The 17868-nt window shown below is 40.4% G+C and overlaps 1 protein-coding gene across 1 annotated transcript in view; it reads left to right on the top strand.

Moving 5' to 3' along the window:
• The window catches only part of LOC126456375 (trypsin-like), a 63347-nt gene that overhangs the window by 29620 nt on the left and 15859 nt on the right, over positions 1–17868 (top strand). Inside the window, exon 5 of the mRNA XM_050092132.1 lies at positions 14565–14681. Coding sequence (XP_049948089.1) covers positions 14565–14681 — 117 coding nt within the window. The remainder of the gene's footprint in view (positions 1–14564; positions 14682–17868) is intronic.

Raw genomic sequence — 17868 nt, 5'->3', positions numbered from 1 at the left:
GCAAAGGAGCAAAATAAAGACAATGTGTGGAAAGAAAATAAACACCTTTGGCTAGATAAGAATAATGTTACGATTAGAAACCACTACACTGTGCGCAATGACATTCTGTTTCGCCGCTCTCATCCTGACAGCAACAATTGGTTATTATGCATTCCTGACGAACTGGTTAACAAATTAATTTGGTACACTCATTTAAGCTACGCACATTACGGAGCACGAAAATGTTTTCTTATACTGAGACAGAACTGCTATTTTACCAACATGGACAAACGTATACGACGAGTTTTAGCGTCTTGTAAAATTTGCCAGAAAGCTAAATCAGACACCACTTCACATATTCCTCCTTTATATCCCATTATACCTGTGAAATTAAGACACATGGCCGCAGTAGATATTTTTGGTCCGATTCCGAGAACTAACAGAGGTTTTTGCTACATTTTTGTCGCTGTTGAGCTCACTTCAAAATTTGTTACTTTCACTCCGTTACGCAAAGCTACTGCTAAAACTGTTTCGAAAGCATTTGTAAAACATTTTCTATTTCATGTAGGGCATGTAATGAAAGTAATTTCTGATAATGGATCTCAATTTCGTAGTAGTGTATGGACACGCATGTTACGAGCTAGAAACATTTCTCCGATCTATATATCCAAGTACCACGCTTCTTCGAACCCTTGTGAAAGATTAATGAAAGAAATTGGTAAGCTGTGCCGAATATACTGCCACAAAAGACATATTGATTGGGATACACACATACTCTCATTCCAAGATGTAATTAATTCCATTCCAAATGAATCCACTATGCTATCTCCGACTGTTATACTGAAAAACGTTGAACCACCGAACAAAATTAAAGAATTAATAGAATTCCCCAAAAATCGTCACCTACGACACCACGAAATAATTGACATTGCGCTGAACAACATCAAACGTGCCGCAGAGCGCCGGAGAAGACAGCAAAAACAGGTTTGTACACGCCGCGACTTTCACGTTGGACAGAAGATATTAGTACGTACACACTATTTATCCAGCAAATTAAAAGGTAAGTGCAGTAAATTTGAACTTCTATACGCAGGTCCGTATCGGATTCGCAGTATCCCTCACCCCAATGTTGTACACGTCGAAACTTTGAGAACCAGAAAATCGAAAGGCAATCACCATATCTCAAACATTAAACCGTTTATTGAGTGAAACCACTGTATGATTCAACACACTATGATGCCATTTACTAATGCAGTTAATTCACCTGACTAATTATTGATGATTATCGTATTTTTTTTCTTGGCAAGTGCCCGGCAAGGTAAGGTTAGCAGGTCGCTCTTCTTGTCGTTACACATCAGACCGTGCATATTTTTCCAGATGAATTTACACATTTACGACTATTTCTGCAATTATATTTATGTGACTACTTATTGATGATTATCGTATTTTTTTTCTTGGCAAGTGCCCGGCAAGGTAAGGTTAGCAGGTCGCTTTTCTTGTCGTTACACATCAGACCGTGCACATTTTCCATTTTTTTGTGTATATGACTGTACTCCAGTTTTGTTTGTATGCACTATGAAATAGTTAAGATATAACACACACCAGTCGACTTTGACATTTTTTTGCCTTATGACATCTCAACATCGTGACTGTTTCACATTTTTTTTTTTGCTACTGCATTGTATTATTCTGTGTACATTTTTTCGCATCCGAACACTGTCAATATCTTGGACATATTACGTTTTCTGTCATGTTATGCTGTATGGTTAATTGTGTCACCATAAACCAGTCATTATTTAGTGGGTATAGGATTTAAATGCAAGACATTAATCTTTGTTCATCAATTTCAGAAAGGAATGATGATTCTAAGAAATAAATTTAACATAAATGGGAATTTCACCTACGGAATAAACGAAAGGAGATGCAATAACTTTATGAGGAAGAGTAAAGGGATCAGGATTAACAAGCATTAACAAGACTATACTATACTCATCACAGAATAGCAGTCTTAACTAATTTTTTCTTTCAGAATACAAGGTGATTGATGCAGGCTGTCAGAGAGAACTACACATCTTAGTTTTAGTGATGAAATATGCTAGAGATAAGGAATAGTTATGTAATGAGTAATGAAGTGATTTTTTGCAGATGATAGTGAATACTGATGAATAATGATGAAGGATATGGTATTATGAATAATGAAGTTTTTCTTTACAGGTGAAGTTATGATGATATGGATAATGAAGTTTTTTCTTTACAGATGAGGATAATGTTGACGTTATGTATTTATGCTACGTAGTTATTTAAGTATTTGTTGCAGTTTGCTTTGACAGCAGGTGTTACATTGCATAGTAGGATGACGGAAAGTTTTGGAAAGGACAGCTATGGAACACATTTTATACACATTTCACTACTTGTTAATTCGAAGTTCACTACTTTTCAGCATAGTGTGCGTTTCTTCTTTCAGGTCAATAATCCATTTTTGTATTTTTTCCAGGAGAAGTTTTTCATGACACTTACTAAACCTGTTACTTATTATACCTGTTCTAGTACTTGCATTTTTATATTTTTTACCCATTTGTGTTTATCATTTATAAATGTGATCACATGTACTGCCTTGTTACATAATCTTGCTACAGCTGACTCATGACGAATGACGTTACCTATCCTCATTTGCAGCAATAGGTCAAAAGCAAAAAGTATTATGCCTCAGCAATTAATTATCGATCCCAACGCAATGCATTGCTACCAAAAAAAATGTATTACCAGTCCCACATAATGTCACTAGTTTATGATAATTCTGAATAATACTGATCAACTCTGAATAGCATGTCACTCGAGTAATGACCTCTTAATGAGACTATATTCAAAATAATGCTTTGTCACTAGCTAATAACTGCCACTGTTTATTGTAATGCCTGTGATTACTAATGATTTGACTGTAATTAACTGATTTTTAATAATGACTTTGTAATGATCTGAATAATACTGAATGATGAACTATGTTTTATTCTATTCAATACTTGATGGCCACTGAGTGCCAATAATTAATGTCAATCAACGAAATTGTTATTAATTATGCCATTAATTAACTCTTGTTTTCAATGTTCATACTTTGTAATTGGAAATGAATGTGACTGTTTCATAATGCTTTGTAATTAGGAAAAGACTAATGATTCTTAATAGATTGGAATGACACATAATTAATTAACTATGGTACTGTTTAATAATGCTTTGTAATTAATTAAGGCTAATAATTCTTAGTATATTGAAATGACAAATGATTAATTAATTAACTGTAATTAGACAAATGATTAATTAACGACAAATGATTAATTAACTGTAATTAGACAAATGATTAATTAACGACAAATGATTAATTAACTGTAATTATACAAATGATTAATTAACTGTGATTAGACAAATGATTAATTAAAAACAAATGATTAATTAACTGTAATTAGGAGAAGGTTAATGATTCTTGATTATACTCTGTAACTGAAAAGAATGCGATTATTTCATAATGCTTTGTAACCAGGAAAAGAAGGCTACTGATTCTATGTAAAACAATTAATGAACATTTTTCTGTAATACTACATACTTGGTACAGAAATGTTCAATAACTGGGCTATGAATGCCACGAACTATCAATGAAGACTGTAATTGTCAATATTATGTGACTTGATGTCCTTCACCTCATAAGCTGACTACCCTGAATTACTGCAATGTCCATTTGTCCTGTTTATCCCAGTAATCATGGAGCACTATATTTGGTTTTGCACTAATTCTACGTTGGTGTGCCTTGTAAGAGTGTGGTGTTGACACGACATGCTGTCCACCACCATGAGCGATGAAGACATTATTATGGTCCCACTGTTTGGTGTACCTAATGTACTGCCAAAATGAAAACATGGAACATTACTACGACAGTTCAGTGTCTTGGCTACACTGATAAATTCTGATGGGAAAAGAACTTCAAGTTGTGTCACTTGGTGTTGTACTACTGTGGAAAGATGTGGACTTTCAGAGCAGCTGTGTGCAATCTAAAGTGCTACAACCATGATGCAATCCTTCCCTTTCCTATCCTGATTCTTGTCACATAAAGAAAAAATTTTTTTTTTTTGGTAACATCATTTATGTTCATAGGTTATACATTTTTCGATTCGCTAAACTCCAGTGTGAGTACGCTTATGTCACTGGTCGACATGATGTTTGCCATTATGTTTATTTGTTGTGAAAATACTAAAGACATTTTTCAGTGCATGTGCACTTTGGACATGAATTTTTTTTTTTTTTGCCATTATGTTTATTTGTTGTGAAAATACTAAAGACATTTTTCAGTGCCTGTGCACTTTGTTATTTGTCAAATAATTTGTATATACTTTTCTGATTTGCTACTATGTTTTGTACTCACATTTTGTCTTTGTCTGATATATTTTGTACTTAGTGCGTGTGCACAACATTTACTTTATGTACTACATCTAATTATTCTTGCCAGTCTGTTTATTTGTTCTGCATATGCTAAAGAATTTTTTCAGTGCCTGTGCACTTTGTTATCTGTCAAATAATTTGTATATACTTTTCTGATTTGCTACTATGTTTTGTACTCACATTTTCTCTTTGTCTGATATATTTTGTACTTAGTGCGTGTGCACAACATTTACTTTATGTACTACATCTAATTATTCTTGCCAGTCTGTTTATTTGTTCTGCATATGCTAAAGAATTTTTTCAGTGCCTGTGCACTTTATCTGTCAAAAAGTTTGTATATACTTTTTTCTGATTTGCTACTATGTTTAGTATTCACATTTTGTCCTTGTCTGATATATTTTGTACTTAGTGCGTGTGCACAACATTTAAATATTCTGTAAGTGGTAGGATTTTGTTAATTAAAGAAAAATTTTGCCGCGCTTGGCAAGTCCAAATGACTCACCATCGCTGCCAAATTTTTGCCCCCCGAGTGGAGGGTTATGAAACACGTATGTAACGCAGCAGCGATGGCGAGGCATTGTAGCATCTGTGACCAGAGAGTATGCGCTTGACCGCGCGAGTGTTGCGAGCGGTTCTCAGTCAGTAGTAGTCTTTGCGAGTTAGTTGTCGTTGCGAGTCTGTCAGTTCAGTCGTTGCGAGTCTGTAGCTCTGTCTAGTTGAGAGCAGTACTGAGTCTGTAGTCGTCATCCAGAGCGGTCGGTAAGTAGTATCAGCCCAGTGCGGTTGTGTGATGTAGGCGGTCGGCAACAATGGTCAAGATGAGGAATAAGGTATACTGTTAATTAATATAATCATTAGATAATGTAAAAAATTTATTTATTGTAATTATTCTCCAACAAGTTCCCCAATAATAATTTTATTTCAAAAGCATTTTTTCAAAAATTTAATTTTTTATTGAACTAAAGATCTCGTTGCACTTCCCATTTCATTCCACTTCTTTTGAAGAAAAATTTCACTAGAATCAAAAAAAAACAGAATATTATTATTTGCAATGCAGTTCCTCCAAGCGGTGCGCAACAACAAGAGCAGATATGTGACATCCATTTATTCCGAGGTAAGACTTTAATTCTGATTGTTTTACACAGGGCCAAAGACCGATATTTCGGTTTAATTGAATTTTCTTGTTACTGAATGGACTTTAATTTTTTGAAGGATTTATATTTGAGTCAGATTGCGTATTTCACATTTTTATTGCCATTGTCAGTACATTTGATTGTGGGCAGGTTATGCATAGAGCCATGTCCATCAGCATTTCTAATTAGTATCGTCCTTTCTTTAAAAATTTTGTGGGGAGGTTACACTTGGCTCCCCATTTCTATTAAGTATTGTCTATTTCTTCTAAAATTACGGTGGGGAGGTTACAATATTGAACTGATGATTGGTTCAAATGGCTCTGAGCACTATGGGACTCAACATCTTAGGTCATAAGTCCCCTAGAACTTAGAACTACTTAAACCTAACTAACCTAAGGACATCACACACACCCATGCCCGAGGCAGGATCCGAACCTGCGACCGTAGCAGTCCCGTGGTTCCGGACTGCAGCGCCAGAACCGCTAGACCACCGCGGCCGGCAACTGATGATTATAAATCGTTATCTCTACATATGAAAAAATTTTATCACAGGGAAGAATGATTAAAAATCTTCATCAACTCATTTACATATACGTTATCGTAGCTGGTAAGTGCACTGGGTTGGTAGAGAATGGATTTACTTTTTCAACCAATGAAGAAATTCTCATGTACTCAATGTGAGGGTAGGTTAGTATCCTAGCTCTTGATATTCAACGGTCAAAGCGTATGCAAGTTGGAGTGAGCAAAATCTCGACTCACCATTTACTGTGACATAATGTGCGATGGTACTTTACCAAGCGGCATCTGCAGTGTTGTCTCCGTGCTGGATCTGAAACGCCAAATCCCTTTTCTGGCCTTGACTGAATTCACCCAGTCTCAACTTTCCTGAATTCCTTAGAATGGTAATCTTTCCCTAGTCGAAATAATGGCTATTGCACACTCACTAAGGGTTGGAGTGAAGTGCACAATTTCTTTGCCCGCAAAAATTACCACAGGAATAATTAACTACCTCTTTGCTATCTGTCACCATGATACGTGAAGCATAACGTCCACACTCACAGAAAGCAAAGCTTTCAATGCCCGCGCTATTTTCCACACACTTGTGCGATCTGCCGTGAGATGAGACAGATATCTAGCTATTTTAGTTCTCAAAAATGTTTTTATATAGTGAAGATCACCCCACTGTGTCGCGTCTGCGTCGCCCAGTATGGCTTCAGCCAACCGCCATCTTGCTAGAGGTGACTTTTATTTTTCTTGCTGGGTCACAGCCTAGCCTTGTTAATGCTGTGGAGCCACTTACCCTTGGTCCCAGCCGCGTTTACTTTAAAAGGAATATGTATTGTTCTCACCTTATCCCTTTCTGCGCTGAAGCTCACTGTTCTCTTGTTAAGTGGGGTTTTCCGATGCCATTAACCACCTGATCGGTTCTTTGTTTTACAAGAGGTGGAGCCCCTCCACGCCCACACCGGCATGATGGCCAACTCAATAGGTCTACCGCCATCTCTGCTAAGGGTTAATTCTCACTAAAGCGAGGTGTCGCAGGCTGTGGGTACTGCGAAGTTTGCATACATCTGGTTATGGTTAACCATTAATACGCGCTCATCTGGAGATAGATTGGGTCAAAGTCTAACGAAGGGTGGCTGTTTAAAGGGCAGAGGAAAAAAATTGCCAATTGAAAAAAACCGCTGCGATAGTTAGGTTGGGTGGTAAGAGCAGTAGCGGATGTCTTGCTGTCTGCGATAGGTCGTGCAAGGGTAGGCTTTGTTAGTTGTGGGTGTCATGCATGTCGATACCTTGCGCGTTGTGCGCTGGTGTTGCTCGGTGGCTGCCACTGGGTGCTGGTGTTGGGCTCTCGTACAGCTTCAACAACCTGTTACAATTAGGTTTATCATCGTTTTGTGTCTGATAGTTCATATATCTGATGCACAGTGTAGGGTGATGTTGGCGAATTGTTTGTGCGTCAGTGGGCGAGCTCGTCGGTGTCTCTGCTGTGGCCTGTTGGTAGGCTCCAGTAGCAGCTGTTAATTGTCAGTCAGTGTTGCTGACATGCAGGGGCTTACCGGCGTTTGTCGCTTGTTGGTGTATGTTAGTTTACCATAGGTGGCTATGCCCTAGCTAGTAGTGTCTTTGGCTGCTTATGCTTCCACCTATGATTGCGATCATAGTTTCCCAGAGTGAGGATGAAAGGATTGTTCCAGTGTCTCGAGTCGTGTGGCGTGTTTATTGAATAGCTCCTTGTGGGTTTCAAGACGGTATTTATTGTGAAGATCCATGGTGCGTGTGTAGCATGGAGCATTGCTAATGATGCGTAGTACTTTTTTCTGTATGATCTGCTGGCGGCGCAGTCGTGTAGGGGCTGCATATCCCCAGACAGGAGCTGCGTACTTCATCTCCAAATTGCATTTCGCTTAAACACGTTTATTCACGCCCCTGTCCATATATTGGTAGATATTGTTTTGTTAGTTTTTGATACATGAGATTACTGCAATTGCCTTTTGTTGATGTAATATAAATATATTTTCTGAGGAACTCATACAGTATCGTACTGTTGTTATGGATCAACTTCATGTAAGGTCCGTAAAATCTGGACACCTTACAGTAGTGATCGAGGACACCGTAATAGCTGTGGACTAGGTGAACATTATTATGGACAAGGTGCATCCTTTCATGCTCAATGCTTTCCCCGACAGTGGTGGCATCTTTCAGCAGGATAACAAGGGCAATGCTACAGCGGTTTCAGGGGCAAGATAGTGAACTCATGTTAAGATCTTGGCAAGCAAATCCCCTTGGTATGAACCTGATGGAACACATCTGGGACGTTATTGGAGGCAGGTCTGCGCCAACAGTCTCGTAATTTCTGGGAATTGCGTGACCTGTGACTGGACCCGATGCCACGTAACTCCGGTGACCTACCAAGGACTTGTGTAATCCACACCACACAACATCGCTACTGTATTGCGTTCCAAAGGTGGTCATGGTGTTGTGGCTTTGATGCAAATCACATCCTGGCGTATAATCTTTGCCACCCATAGTGTCGATGTGTCTGTGGAAAGCCTCTCGGTGATAGGTCCCCGTCCATTCCCTAAAGAGCGATCTTCTTGAAGGTGCAAGTACCAGATTACAGTACTGGCAGCGACTGAGCCGTCGCTATTGTTCTCACATTTTTTGCCATATGTTATTTGACCTCACTGTAAGTTGAGGTATTTGGCCGGATGTACTAAATACAGAAATGGATGTGGACGTGATACGCATTGCGCCCCCTTTGCAGGGTGTTCCAAGTACTCCTTTGTTTTGTTGGAGGCCTGGAATCCAGAGAAAGTTCCTTATCTCTGCTACACAATTCCGTTCTGCATTATGTCAGTAAAATGAACGTTGATTTCAATCCGCATTTTTGAGGTATTAATCGCAGCTGGTATCACTCTTAAACCTAGCAATACCAACGCATTTCCATAATGTGTAATGCGAGGGGAGGGGGGGGGGGGGGGTTGAGAAAAGGATAATTCTTCCCCAAAAATTTTCCTTTATTGCTGTTAAATTTTATCAGTAACATACTTTCTAAGTAGTTACTGATGTCTAAGTAGAGTCCAGAGCCAGAACATATCTTTTAGAATAATCTTAGCAATACCAACGTATTTCCCATAACGTGTATACTGAGGTGAGCGATACTTTATGGGCTGGCCGGTGTGGCCGAGCGGTTCTAGGCGCTACAGTCTTGAATCGTGCGACTGCTACGGTCGCAGGTTCGAATCCTGCCTCGGGCATGGATGTGTGTGATGTCCTTAGGTTAGTTAGGTTTAAGTAGTTCTAAATTCTAGGGGACTGATGACCTCAGAAGTTAAGTCTCATAGTGCTCAGACCCATTTGAACCGTTTTGATACTTTACCACTACAGCAAAAAATTTGGAAAGGTACAAATTTCCTTAACCATCGTTGAGTTTTATTCAGAACATACTTTTTAAATACATATAGTCGTGTGACAATGGTCCCGAACCTGAAAATATGGCTAGGCGAAAAGTCACATTCACTACTATTACTTAAATTTTTCGGGTAAGTGTTAATGAAAAATTTAAATCACTTACGGAATCTCATATACCAAATCATTAAAAGCAATAAATACTTTTTCAGAATGTTAAAATATATAATAAATGACTGGAGAACAATGTTTTCAATGTCAGCATGAAGTACCCCCTCCCCCACCCCGCCTTGAGAGTGTTAATGGGTCATATACGACTCGTCTGCTTGCGCTATGATTTCCTTTGTGATTCTGTGCTGCCGCTTTTTCCAGTGTTATCTTCACAGTGCTCACGGAAACAGTACATGGGACATTGAACGATGTTCTCAAGTACACTTGTAAATTAACATTTCTTGAAATTTTCCGAATGAATTAAGCCAGGTACAGTGACAGCATATACGTCTATACGTCCCTAAATCCGACAGAATTCCCCCATTTCAAGACCCTTACAGAAGATTTGATATATACCTAAATTTTAGAAATAAAGTAGGTAGTGTCGGCTTTTCCATTAAGCAAAAATTTTTGTTTTAGCGTTTAATGTGTTTTCTCCTGACAAATGATAACTGTAGGTCGTTGTACACAGGTGCTGGAATATCTGATCATTTACCGCGACAATTCATTCCCTCATTTCTTTTCCGTCATTGCGTAGTAGAATAATTTCATATTTCACTGGCTTACAGCAACTAACAACCATTTAGTTTTAAATTTGTTTAATTAATCTTTAGCGTTATTGTGTGCTTTCTCCAATCGATCTGTGGCTATAGAAATTTTAGAATACATTACAAACATGATTCGGACATACCTTATCCTATCAGCGATACATACCTTTCTTTTATTCCAGTATATAATTTTGGGTATATTTTTATACTGTAAAGTATCTGTATTTTCTCCTATACTACGGTTAGTCGTTATGTACGTAGTGTTTACAGAGTTCGAGAAAAATAATATCAAAGTTCACGTGATTTGGTGCAAATCACTCTTGGTATCCAACACATCCTTATGACCACCTTGAGAAACAGTTCAAAAATGGTTCAAATGGCTCTGAGCACTATGGGACTTAACATCTGTGGTCATCAGTCCCCTAGAACTTAGAACTACGTAAACGTAACTAACCTAAGGACATCACACACATCCATGCCCGAGGCAGGATTCGAACCTGCGATCGTAGCAGTCCCGCGGTTCCGGACTGAGCGCCTAGAACCGCTAGACCACCGCGGCCGGCTTTGAGAAACAGTCACCATTAGTTGTTATCGTCGTTTTACACCGCTTCTACCAAAGAAACATTTCAGTTACGCAACAGATGTTTGGGATAGTAATGGATCTATATTGTTGTCTAACATAGACTATAATGGGGTGGCAAAATTCAAGTCCGGAGTTTTGCTAGGTCTCGGAAGACATTGTGTTTCATAGAAATTACAATGAAATCCACACCAGTAGCTGCTTGCAGGCGTTGATAACTATCAACGGGGTCAGTTGAAAATGTGTGCCCCAACCGGGACTCGAATGGAGGATATCCTGCTTACATGGCAGACGCTCTATCCAACTGAGCCATTGAGGACACAAAGAAGAGTGCGACTGCAGGGACTTATCTCTGGCATGCTGCCTATGAGACCCACACTTGCAACTTATTGTCCACACACTACATTTGTAGTGGCCCTGCTCACTATACTCATTACTCGCTGCAGTCAATCTACCGAAACCCGTAAATGATTGATCTATGTGAGTACATCCGAGCTGAAGAAGACCATTGGCCGGTAAGCCTTATCTATATGAAAATGGTATCCGTTCTTTCGGACATGTCTGAAAGAACAGATGCCATTGGTGATCTTGCAGCTCTCGAAGAATGAAATCACAATAAAATCCAGACCATTAGCTGCTTGCAGGCGTTGATAAACATCAATGGGGACAGTTGAAAACGTGTGCACTGAGCGGGACTCGAACCCGGGATCTCCTGCTTACACGGCAGACGCTCTATCCGACTGCGCCATCGAGGACACAGTCGCACTAGGCTCTGTGTCCTTGCCTGGATGTGTTTTTTAGGCAGTTTTCCACATCCCACTAGGTGAATACCGGGCTGGTCCCCACGTTCCGCCTAAGTTACACGACTCGCAGACATTTGAAAACGTTCGAACTATTCCATGGCTTATACTAGACGCAGACACTTGGGGTACACTAATTCCGTCCCAGGGGGTTCGGGGTGGCGGCAGGAAGGGAATCCGGCCAACCTCTGAAACTAACACTGCCAAATCAATAGTAACACGGTGGACCCCGCGTTGCAGCGGGACACAGGCCCTAAGAAAGACAGAAAGAAAGTGCTTACGTGGCTTTTTTCCCGTGAAAATTTTAGCAGTACATTTCATCGATGCATCTCAGGGACGTGAAAGAAGGCAAAAGTATCCAGGATCAAGGTTAAATATAATTTACTTTTACTGTGAACTAAACGTCGTTGATTTTTTTCTCTGTCAAAAATTAAGCACAGATAAAAAATGTCTTTCATTATCTGGTTTTATCTTGGGCCTAGAAAACTGAAATGTACATTGTTTATATTTTAAAACTACTTTTTCGAAGCAAAAAATGATATCAATTCTTGCTTTCTACAGCGACCAGAGATGCTAGGCTGATAGTTAATAGTGGCCGGTTATTGAACAATGGACTATCGCTTAGTGAAATGTTCGCTACGTTAAAATTTCAGAAAAAGAACATCAAGTTTTATCATAACAATGCTGTTAGCTGTCCGCATTCTTTACCCATTAATAATTTCAGTCTCTTTTAACTATCTCCCAAAATAATGGTTCCTGTTTCTTTAGCTGATTTATCCAGTTTGGGAAAAACTCGAGATCTTTATAATCAATGGAATAAATTGAGTAACACACAATTTCAACAATACTGATATCTACATCTACTTCTACATCATACTTCGCAACCTACCTAATGGTGTGTGGTGGAGGGTACTTTCGGTACCACTATCTGATCACTCCAACCGTGTTCCACTCGCGAATAGTGCGTGGGAAGAATGATTGTCGGTAAGCCTCTGTACTGGATCTAATATCTCCAATTTTCTCCTCGTAGTCAATACGCGAGATGTATGTGGGAAAAGTAATATGTTGTCCGACTCCTGCTGAAAAGTGCTGTCCCGAAATTTCGATAGTAAATCTCTCCGTGATACACAACGCCTCTTTTGTAACGTCAGCTAGTGGAGTTTGTTTATCATCTTCGTAACGCTCTCTCGCCAGCTAAACGATCCCGTGACGAAACGCGCCGCTCGTCGTTGGATCTGCTCTATCGCCTCTATCAGTCCTACCTGGTAGTGATCCCAGATAGATGAACAGTACTCAAGACTCGAGAGCACAAGTTTCTTATAAGCCCCTTCTTTCGTGGATGTGTTAAATTCCCTTAAGATTCTTCCGATGAATCTGAGTCTGGTGTCTGCTTTTCCCACAATCTGTTTTATATGGTCATTCCAATTAATGTCGCTCTGGATAGTTACGCCTAGATATTTTACGGCCGACGCTGTCTCTAGCTGCCGGCTGGTGTGGCCGAGTGGTTCTAGGCACTACAGTCTGGAACCGCACGACCGCTACAGTCGCAGGTTCGAATCCTGCCTCGGGCATTGATGTGTCTGATGTCCTTAGGTTAGTTAGGGTTAAGTAGTTCTAAGTTCTAGGGGACTGATGAGCTCAGAAGTTAAGTCTCATAGTGCTCAGAGCCATTTGAACCATTTGAGCTGTCTCTAGCTGTTTGTCATCAATAGTGTAGCTGTACAGTAGTAGATTTCTTTTCCTATGTATGCGCAGTATGTTACATTTATTTGCGTTCAGGGTCAACTGCCAAAGTCTGCACCATTCATTAATTCTCTGCAGGTCTTTCTGCAACTTCTTTCTATCTTCTGGCGTTGCCACTTCGGTATAGACAACTGCATCACCTGCGAATAGCCTTAAAGAGCATCCGACGCTTTCTACTAGATATTTTACGAGTATATCCATTGTTTCAGCTTTCAGTTGACAATTATATATCACATCGAAGCGATTAGTGCTAACGGACTAGGTTCTTACAGAACAGATCTTTACATAGTGAGAGCGAGACACTATGCTCTCTATTACTTATAGGTTAATACGAACAAACTAATTCTAATCTAGACTAGTGTTCTTACTCCCTTACTCTCTTAGCATTCTTAGGATTATATTGTATTCCTTTTTTGTGAGTAATACTTAAATATTTCAGTTAAACTAATTAAAGGTTATTTTTGTTAAAACTACGGCTTAAGGCCGTCAAAGAGTGGTTACGATCTCCAGTCACGAGTCTATGCACTTTCAAAAAATTATTTCACACTCATAGTTTCCTCCAATCGACACGGAATTTACTTTTCTTTTTCCAGAAACGATATTCTTGTTGGGAGTGCCTCCACTTCCTCCGCTTATGGTGAACAACCTCTAACTAACCTCTCCATACATGGGATGTTAACCATAATCTTCCTTCCTTCCCCCTCAGCCGTTGCTTATTTCTACTTTGCGCTACATTAAGGCAGGTGACAAGGCCTCTTGTTATTGCTGTTTACATGGAGTTGTACTGGAAATTTCCATATCGTGGGAATCCTATGACATACCAACTCAGGAGCTCTCACCTGTGTCCTCTACAAAGTGTAAGCAGCCTTTTGGAGAGCCAATTTGATGCATCACCCACCCATGGGATGCTGAAAAGCTAGAGTATCTGGATCTGTAAGTCGACCATGTGCATACTGCATGTAAGTATTCAACTCAAGCCACTAGTTTCAAGGAAAAGACGACAGTCCTCATGCAGCACTGAACTACCACATCATAGTTAAAGTTGATACAAGCCAATCCCAAAGTAAATTACAAGGCAGAGAATTTGCTGATGTAAAGGCCCAGACCAACTTTTACAATGAATGTTTTCTTTATCAGTTTTGAGTGGCACTATTTCCTTTGACACTGTGTTCCCCAGTTACTCAGGGGCTTTAATTTCAGCAGTTACACTACTATTGTTCCGCTTGTGCAGGTATCACCAGCCTTTCCAATTGATGGGGTCACGGTGGCGCCAGTACAGCTGCCAGCGCAGGGGGAGGAGGTTCCAGATGGCGCCAACGTCACAGTGATCGGATGGGGAAGTCTCTGGGTAAGAACTGTCTACCTACCTTCAAATATCAGTTCGTCAAGAACTGACATTTCGTTTTTCAGTTTTTTAATTCTCACTTTGTGCAGTGCTAGTATCTATTTTAATACATTTTCATACGCTTCTGTTTCAAGTTGTTTTTTTACAAAATGTTTGTCATCTTGGTAAGTCAGCTATTTGTCTCACTATGCTAGATTGTTTAACAGTTAAGATGTCAGATAAAAACTTGCCAAAAATGCGAGGAAACGTTCATAATACTGTACTAAAATAGCGTGCTGTACGTATGCTGCACGATGTGTTTGCAAACATCATGCCAACGGTGCCTTCTGGTAGATCAACTTCAGACAAGTGTACCTGTTGTAACCAGCTTTTCAGACGGCAATGGAAGGGGAATAGGCTGGTGTTCCTCCGCCGTACGGCAACATGTGCTCGTCACCTACAAGACATTCTCCAGTCCGACTGGCGACTCTTTCCAACACCTAACAAGGGGAACTCCCCATCGCACCCCTCTCAGGTTTAGTGGTAAGATGGCTTAGTGGATAGCCCACCAAAAACTGAACACAGATCAAGCATGAGAACACTAAAAAGTGTAGTGAACTGTGCAAAAAGAAGGAAAACAGAAACGGTATACAGTCCAAGCTTAAGATGTACAATATCGAGCGAAATGGCAGAAACTCGGCGTCGTGGCTGTGAGGTCACGGTATTGGTCTTCAAGGTGGAAGACTCGTGTTCAAATCTCCCTCGTCCCCCCCCCCCCCCCCTTTTCCTTTTTAAATTATGAACTTTCCGTCAGGTCACTGACGTGCCTGTTCTCCTTCTGCAGTCATGGAAACTGTCATACAATGTGTTGGCTATAGAACATGAGGCATGTGGTAAGAGTGTACACTACTGGCCATTAAAATTACTACACCACGAAGATGACGTGCTACAGACGCGAAATTTAACCGACAGGAAGAAGATACTGGGATATGCAAATGATTAGCTTTTCAGAGCATTCACACAAGATTGGCGCCAGTGACGACACTTACAACGTGCTGACATGAGGAAAGTTTCCAACCGATTTCTCATACACAAACAGCAGTTGACCGGCGTTGCCTGGTGAAACGCTGTTGTGATGCCTCGTGTAAGGAGGAGAAATGCGTACCATCACGTTTCCGACTTTGATAACGGTCGGATTGTAGCCTGTCACGACTGCGGTTTATCGAATCGCGACTTTGCTGCTCGCGTTGGTCGAGATCCAATGACTGTTAGCAAAATATGGAATCGGTGTGTTCAGGAGGGTAATACGGAACGCCGTGCTGGATCCCAACGGCCTCGTATCACTAGCAGTCGAGATGACAGGCATCTTGTCCGCATGGCTGTCACGGATCGTGCAGCCACGTCTCGATCCCTGAGTCAACAGATGGGGACCCTTGCAAGACAACAACCATCTGCACGAACAGTTCGACGACGTTTGCAGCCGCATGGACTATCAGCTCGGAGACCATGACTGTGGTTACCCTTGACGCTGCATCACAGACAGGAGCGCCTGCGATGATGTATTCAACGATGAACCTGGGTGAACGAATGGCAAAACGTCATTTTTTCGGATGAATCCAGGTTCTGTTTACAGTATCATGGTGGTCGCATCTGTCTTTGGCAACATCGCGTGAACGCACATTGGAAGCGTGTATTCGTCGTCGCCATACTGGCGTATCACCCGGCGTGATGGTATGGGGTGCCATTGGTTACACGTCTCGGTCACCTCTTGTTCGCAATGACGGCCTTTTGAACAGTGGACGTTATATTTCAGATGTGTTAGGACCCGTGGCTCTACCCTTCATTCGATCCCTGCGAAACCCTACATTTGAGCAGGATAATGCACGACCGTATGTTGCAGGTCCTGTACGGGCCTTTCTGGATACAGAAAATATTCGACTGTTGCCCACTGCGATCCTTCCCTGTATAAAATTAAATAAATTGTTCTCTAAGATTTTATCATTCACTAACTAGAAGCCGACGACCGTATAATTGAAAATATCTTGCCAAGCGTACCGGACAGAAGATCAACGTTTAGGCGAATGAGGCTTGATTTTTGCTTCCTTCATTAGAAAAAGAAGAAGAGAACGAAGAACAGCTGGGAATTCTGAACTTCAGTCCATATTCAGCTCTAGAATCCTCATTTTTGAGAAAGAGTTTTAGTTAAACAGTTTCAAATTTATGAAAATAAAGGGTCTCTGTGCTTTACAAGGACAAAGTTTCAGATTCTCAGTTACTTTTGTCCTTATACTTAAATTAATTATACGGATTAACTATAAAATGTCTTAAACAGCACAAGGAAAATACTCCGCTTAAAAAGAAAAGAAAAAAAGAAAACTGGTCCTCGAAGCGGAGGAACGCATGTTGAAGTCTCCTTCCGACCAGTAATTTTAGTTTTTCCTTTTTTTTACTCAATTGGCTTGATGCAAGGGCTGGAATGGTTCGTTTCATAGGAACACGGCCAATTTCTTCCCCAGTCGGCTCCAAGTCTAAAGAGCCCGTCGTCGTTGCGCCGTTAAATGTTTCTTTCCTCAGTAGCTGCTTTGCAGTTGAACTAAACTTGAAAAATAGGAAATTACAAAACGAAAATCTGAGCAGTTACTGTAAATGACAAGATTTTCTCACAAGCCGGAGTGGTGCTGTTTGTGTGGGAAATGGTGGCTACTTTCTTTTCCGAATTGGGCAGTAATTTTAAGGTGACGAAAAAATGTTGCATTAGAAACGTAATGTCTCATCTCCGCTTGCTCGGACAGTGGGTAAAATGTAATACGTTTGGCGAAGTTTACAGTCCGAGACACAGGACATGTTATTTAGTGGAGAAAACAGTCAGTTTAATGTATTTTTTTGTTTGTTACGCCGTTTCGTCTACAGCCATCATCACAACTTTGCAAAACGGGGTTCAGTGGCAGTATTAAAAACTTGAGCCTAATCGGAAGTCCCATCATCCTCAGGAGATGCAGTTTCCGAAAAAACTTTGTTTTGTAATTTAGGAGCGTGTGGTCCACGTGCCACACGTCCAGCAATGTGTACTCTATCCGCGGTAGTACAGAAAGTCATGTGGAGGCTTGGATATGGGGAGAGAATAATGAATTAATGGAGAAATCTATTCTTCAGCAAAAAAATCTTGCTTCAGTTTTGTAACATTCCCGATAGATTTCGCCGCAAATATTCA

Source organism: Schistocerca serialis, chromosome 1 (genome assembly GCF_023864345.2).
Source record: "Schistocerca serialis cubense isolate TAMUIC-IGC-003099 chromosome 1, iqSchSeri2.2, whole genome shotgun sequence".
Classification (NCBI taxonomy): domain Eukaryota; kingdom Metazoa; phylum Arthropoda; class Insecta; order Orthoptera; family Acrididae; genus Schistocerca; species Schistocerca serialis.
This window is presented reverse-complemented; position numbering and strand designations above follow the sequence as displayed.